This window comes from Carassius gibelio, chromosome B22, assembly GCF_023724105.1.
Source record: "Carassius gibelio isolate Cgi1373 ecotype wild population from Czech Republic chromosome B22, carGib1.2-hapl.c, whole genome shotgun sequence".
Classification (NCBI taxonomy): domain Eukaryota; kingdom Metazoa; phylum Chordata; class Actinopteri; order Cypriniformes; family Cyprinidae; genus Carassius; species Carassius gibelio.
The window spans coordinates 38,472,928-38,479,398 of NC_068417.1; the positions used below are offsets into that span (position 1 = coordinate 38,472,928).

The 6,471-nt window shown below is 39.6% G+C and overlaps 1 protein-coding gene across 1 annotated transcript; it reads left to right on the plus strand.

Annotated features, from left to right (window-relative positions):
• Positions 1-6: 6 nt before the first annotated feature.
• On the plus strand, positions 7-5,668 carry LOC127987418 (vitellogenin-like). The gene is made up of 24 exons (XM_052589735.1): positions 7-60; positions 151-299; positions 381-531; positions 614-771; positions 839-1,004; positions 1,090-1,215; positions 1,299-1,517; positions 1,603-1,820; positions 1,891-1,988; positions 2,096-2,220; positions 2,300-2,401; positions 2,493-2,612; positions 2,720-2,906; positions 2,995-3,097; positions 3,182-3,367; positions 3,471-3,582; positions 3,689-3,878; positions 3,955-4,256; positions 4,339-4,383; positions 4,468-4,545; positions 4,640-4,846; positions 4,928-5,070; positions 5,165-5,303; positions 5,389-5,668. Exons 1-24 carry the CDS (start codon positions 10-12, stop codon positions 5,512-5,514), a joined length of 3,501 nt encoding a protein of 1,166 aa, XP_052445695.1. The 5' UTR covers positions 7-9; the 3' UTR covers positions 5,515-5,668.
• The last annotated feature ends 803 nt before the right edge of the window (positions 5,669-6,471 follow it).

Sequence of the window (6,471 nt, forward strand, 5' to 3'; positions counted from 1 at the left end):
GAGAGAATCATGAAGGATGTTGGTTTGGCATACACTGAGAGGTGTCATGAATGCACAGAGGTAATGACCAAGATTGGAAAAACATGAAATATTTCCTCAACAATATAATTTTTTAATTGTTAAATTGATCACACACCTTTCTCTCAACAGAGAATCAAGAGTCTGATTGAAACTGCAACTTATAATTACATCATGAAACCAGCGTCCGCTGGTGTACTAATCGCTGAAGCAACAGTTGAGGAAGTGCATCAGTTTTCACCCTTCAATGAGATCCATGGTGCTGCCCAGATGGAAGCAAAGTATGACTGATCCTCTGTGAGAAATATGAACTAACAATATACCCTACACATATTATTACTTTTTTTTTTTTAATTTTTCAGACAAACCTTGGCTTTTGTTGAGATTGAGAAGACCCTTGTTGCTCCAATCAAAGCTGATTACTTGGCGCGTGGATCCCTGCAATATGAGTTTGCAACTGAGATTCTTCAGACCCCCATTCATCTAATGAAGATCAGTGATGCTCCAGTCCAGGTAATACTTTAACGATCTCAGAGTCAAACCCTTTGAACCACACTGAACATATCAACTGAAACTAGCTCTAACTCTCTTCTAGATCATCGAGGTCCTTAAGCACCTTGTTGCAAACAATGTGGACATGGTCCATGAAGACGCTCCACTCAAGTTTGTTCAGCTCATCCAGCTCCTGCGTGTTTCCACCCTGGAGAACATTGAGGCTATCTGGGCTCAGTTCAAGGACAAACCAGCTTACAGGTACAGTTTGTCAGCAAAATTAATTTAATTTAAATTATGAATATATTTTAAACAATGACTCTGTTAGGCGTTGGCTCCTGGATGCTCTTCCTTCTGTTGGCACACCAGTCATTGTAAAATTCATCAAGGAGAAGTTCTTGGCTGGTGAACTTACCCTTCCAGAGTTCATTCAGGCTCTTGTGGTTGCTCTGCAAATGGTCACTGCTGATTTGGACACGATTCAAATGACAGCTGTGAGTAAATCTGATTATACTCAAAATGTCGTTCTTCAAATCTTTCCTGAATTCAAATTAATAATTTCTTTATCTTGCTGACTAGAGTTTGGCTACGCATGAGAAAATCTCCACAATCCCAGCTCTCCGTGAAGTTGTAATGCTTGGATATGGTTCCATGATTGCCAGGCACTGTGTTGCAGTTCCCACTTGTTCTGCTGAGCACCTCAGGGTAAACAATTCAAGTCTTACATTTCTACCAGTAATGTACTTGTTCAGATTTTTTAATTCTAATTTTCTAATCAATCTCCTCAGCCCATTCATGATATTGCTGCAGAGGCAACTTCTAAAAATGACGTTCCTGAAATCACATTGGCTCTTAAAGTTCTGGGCAATGCTGGTCACCCTGCTAGTCTTAAACCCATCATGAAGCTCCTGCCAGGACTGAGAACTGCAGCTACATCTCTGCCCCTTAGAGTCCAGGTTGATGCCATCTTGGCCCTGAGGAACATTGCCAAGAAAGAACCCAAACTGGCAAGTGTCAGTCATTGTAGGAATGAATTATTGTAAAATGGCCCATTTTCTCCCAATAATAAACTGACCTTGTTTCTTGCCACAGGTTCAGCCAGTTGCCCTGCAGCTTGTGTTGGATAGAGCTCTCCACCCAGAAGTGCGGATGGTTGCTTGTATTGTGTTCTTTGAGGCCAAGCCATCAGTGGCTCTTGTCTCCAGTCTTGCTGGTGCTCTGAAGACTGAAACCAACATGCATGTTTTGAGCTTTGCTTATTCCCACATCAAGTCCTTGACCAGAATCACTGCTCCTGATATGGCAGCTGTGTAAGAAATTTTTTCATAAATTTCATATATCATTTCAAGTGAGCGTTATAATAATGGTTGTCTATTTCAGTGCTGGTGCAGCTAATGTTGCCATCAAGCTCATGAGCCGCAAGCTAGAAAGACTTAGCTACCGTTTCAGCAGAGCCCTTCAGCTGGACTTCTATCATAGTAAGTTTTGCTAAATTTTCAAGAAAGCTAACAAATGATGTGTTGGCTGTTTATTAAAATGTACAAAAATCTGCATTAATAATATTCTTACCTATGTCTCTGTGCAGCTTCACTTATGGTTGGAGCTGCTGGGAGTGCCTACATGATCAATGATGCTGCAACCATCCTGCCCAGAGCTGTTGTAGCTAAAGCACGTGCTTATCTGGCTGGAGCTGCTGCTGATGTTCTTGAGGTGGGCAAACCTTTTTTATTTTATTATATTGATTTAAAAAGGATTTTGGCCTTTACTCAGTTCACTTGCCCTCAAACAGATTGGTGTGAGAACTGAAGGAATCCAGGAGGCTCTTCTGAAATCTCCTGCAGCTGATGAAAGTGTTGACCGTATCACAAAGATTAAGCGCACCCTGAGAGCAGTATGTTTTCACTGTATAACTTTACACTTATAAGTAATATTACAAACATGACATAGGCAAAATGTTTATGATTTATATTTTACCCCTTAAGCTCACAAACTGGAAGGATTTACCAAACAATCAGCCATTGGCTTCAGCCTACATTAAATTACTTGGACAAGAAGTGGCTTTTGTCAAGATTGACAAGACCATCATTGAAGAAGCTATACCGGTATTGTGTTGTAGTTTATCTCTTCTCTTTCATTACTATTTCGTTTTAAAATCTGTCTCACAAATAATTATCATAATTAGAAAGTTTCTCAATAACACATTCCCCAGATTGTGACTGGACCCAAACAACGTGAAATGTTGAAGGCTTCTCTTAAAGCTTTGCAGGAAGGAATTGCCTTGCAGTATGCCAAACCTCTGCTTGCAGCTGAAGTGCGTCGTATCTTGCCAACAGCAGTTGGTTTGCCCATGGAGTTTAGTTTGTACACTGCTGCCGTTGCTGCTGCAAGTGTCAATGGTATGTTTTTTATATATGGTAACTGTTTTCTTTTTCTTCTGATATGAGGGGGTCGCCACTTTTGATGTTGTTCCGTTCATCCTTTTAGTTAAGGCCACCATTACACCTCCTCTCCCTGAGGAGATTGAGACTATGACTCTTGAGCAGCTGAAAAAGACTGATATTCAACTCCAAGCTGAAGCTAGACCAAGGTACACTTTTACAGCTACATTCATAGACATGAGATATAATGCACATAACAATCCCTTTACAAACAATCTCCTTTATTCTTTCAGTATTGCTCTCCAGACCTTTGCTGTGATGGGAGTGAACACTGCCTTGATCCAAGCTGCTGTTATGGCGAGAGGAAAAATCCGTACAATTGCTCCTGGAAAAATAGCTGCAAGAGCAGACATTCTCAAGGGCTACTACAAGGTGGAGGCTCTGCCTGTTGAGGTTCCTGAACACATCGCTGATCTGAGGTAATGAAATCTTAGTTATGCTAGTGAAGCAAATATTTTGCATCATTTATTAATTCATATTGTTTCTTGTGAAATGCAAGTTACCTACTTCTTGTTCTGACAGCTTAGAGACTCATGCTGTGGTCAGAAACATTGAAGAGCCTTCTGCTGAGAGGATTGTTCCTTTAGTATCTGAGTTGGCTGTGCAGAATTCCCAGACATCTGCTGAATACATGGTAAACTTTGAACACTCACACAACTTACTGTGTATGTGTTAGTATGCTAAGCATTAATTTGCTTCACGTTGTTAGACTCATTATAATACTTGATTTTTCTTTCCAGTCATCTGAGAATTCAAATGAGGCTCCTATGAGAGCTCCTGCTCCATATGACAAGACTCTCTGTCTTGCTGTCCCATACATTGAAATCAAGGGATGCGTTGAGGTGCACTCTCACAATGCTGCTTTCTTCAGAAATACTCCTCTGTTCTACATAATTGGACAACACTCAGCCCGTGCTACAGTGGCAAGAGGTATACTTAAAGAAATTATTACATTCATTAAACTATTATATAATTGTATAATTAAGGATTATTGTTTTGGCTATAGCGGAAGGTCCTGCTGTTGAAAGACTGGAGCTTGAAGTCCAAGTTGGTCCTAGAGCTGCCGAGAGGCTCCTTAAGCAAATCAGTCTCATTGATGAGGAGACTGCAGAAGGAAAGGCTTTCCTGTTGAAACTGAAGGACATCCTGGACACTGAAGATAAAAACAGGAACTCTTCTGAAAGCAGCAGCAGCAGCCGCAGCAGCAGCAGTAGGAGTAGCAGCAGCAGCAGCAGCAGAAGCAGCAGCAGAAGCAGCAGCAGCAGCAGCAGTTCAAGCTCCTCAGAGTCCAGGTCTCGCATGACCAAGGTGAGGAAAAGGAATGTCATGTGTTGCTTAAATCCCATTAATCTGTATATTCATTTGCACTGAATACTTTATTTATTTTCAGACTTTCACTATCATGGAGCCTTTCAGGAAATTCCACAAGGATAGGGTAACTACTGAAAATATTTTTGTCAACAATATAGTTTCTTTAGATCCAACACTTATCATGTTTATTACCTTATTTTTCTTGCAGTATTTGGCACCCCATGGTGCATCAAAGAAAGTTAGCAGTGGAAGTTCTGGATCTAGCTTTGAGCGTATCCAGAAACAGGTGAATCAATTAATTTCATTTGTTTTGTCATAATAACACAAAACTTTAATTAATATAATATGATACTTAATATTTGTATGGTGTATGCTTTCAGACTAAGTTCCTCGGAAATTCAGGTTCACCTGTTTTTGCTGTCATTGCCCGTGCTGTGAGAGCTGACCACAAACTGCTGGGCTACCAACTTGCTGCTTACTTTGACAAACCAACTGCAAGAGTGCAAATTGTTGTTTCTTCCATCGCTGAAAATGACAACCTGAAGATCTGTGTTGATGGTGCTGTGCTGAGCAAGCACAAAGTGACTGTAAGTGTTGAAGTGTGATAAAAAAAATTGTAGTGAATACATTTTTCTCAGGTTTAAGCATAATTAAGCATAACATTTCAGGCCAAGCTTGCTTGGGGTCCAGAGTGCCAGCAGTATGCAGTCACTGCTAAAGCGGAGGCTGGTGTACTGGGTGAATTCCCTGCTGCACGTTTAGAGCTGGAATGGGAGAGGCTGCCGATTACTGTCACCAGCTACGCTAAAAAGTAATGTTCATCGGCACAGAACAACAAATGTGTTGTGTAGAAAATGGCACTGGTTTAATTCTCTACTCTTATTTTTGTATCCTGTCACAATTAGAATGTCCAAACACATCCCTATGGCGGCTTTCCAGGCGGGATTCAGACTTGAAAGAGTAATGAACAGTGAGAAAGAGATTGAACTTACTGCAGCCTTGCCAACTCAGAGGTCCTTGAATGTCATTGCCAGGATTCCAGAGGTGAAATATTTCCTTTTTAAATTATTATCTCATAATGATATAAACAGGAAATACAACTAAATAATTTTTTTTCCTGCTGTTCTAGATGACACTGTCAAGAATGGGTATTCCTCTCCCCTTCACTATTCCCATCAATCCAGATGGATCTCTTTCCAATCATATTGATAAGGACATTCTCTCCTGGATCCAGAAAAATATCAATGAAGATTAATAACATTTTAATTTTTTTCAGAAGAAAATGTTGAGCTCTGATAAGGTATATTTAATTGTTTCTTGACAGTATAATTGAAAGCATTACAGCTGTTGTCATGTACAGTATGCAATGTAATGTATTGTAATGCTAATAAATACCTTGCAAGTGAAAATGTGTGATCTCCTTTCATTTTACATTAACCTCTGTTGGGCGGGGGCACGGGGTGGGGGGTGTGGTTACTTTTCTGAAGTACTTTTTTATATCTATACATTTTCTGGTTTTATACATTATAATTTAGGATGCACAAAGAGGACAAGTTTTTTGATAAATATATGCCCAGATACTGAATATGTGGTAAATTCCAGTTACAATTATACTTATTTATTAATTCTAGAGTGGGAGCAAAATTTAGTGCTCTACCCTCTGCTCTTCAATGAAATTCAATGAATTCAATTCAAGTTTATTTGTTATGTAAATCCTGTGGCAAAACAGAAAAACAAATAGAGACATAATTAGCATAGTTGCAGTTCCAACTAAGTCAAATTAATTTGTTTAACCCAAGCTAAAGAATAATAATGCACATTAGATCAGATACAACTGCAGTCACAAATTATGATTTATAACAATTAATAAGCAGCAAATTAAGAATTTATTGAGGGAAATGCCGTAGTTAATAGTTAACATGTGTTACCTATTCTAAAGTGAATTGACGAGACCAATTCGAATCAAAGGATCTTGATGAATGAATAGTCAAGGCCTAAAGCCTAGCACAAGTTAAGGCCCTTAGCTCAGCATCTTCTCCTGGAATTCCTGAATCTAAAAGAACCATCCTGATCAGTGTTCTATATAGGGTGATGATGTCACACCCTCAGGATTTGAGTGAGCCAATGAGGAATGGTACCTTTTGGAGGGAAGTTTTACAACTCTTTGTCTCTAGTATGGTGTCTTGGATATGAAATTAGATTGGGGGGTTTC

Excerpts from the sequence above, each read along its gene's own strand:
- LOC127987418 (XM_052589735.1), top strand. The coding sequence starts at position 10 with ATGAAGGATGTTGGTTTGGCATACACTGAGAGGTGTCATGAATGCACA. Across the intron at positions 1,821-1,890 it reads GCTCCTGATATGGCAGCTGT|TGCTGGTGCAGCTAATGTTG; the intron begins GTAAGAAATTTT and ends TGTCTATTTCAG. Across the intron at positions 4,847-4,927 it reads TGAGCAAGCACAAAGTGACT|GCCAAGCTTGCTTGGGGTCC; the intron begins GTAAGTGTTGAA and ends ATAACATTTCAG.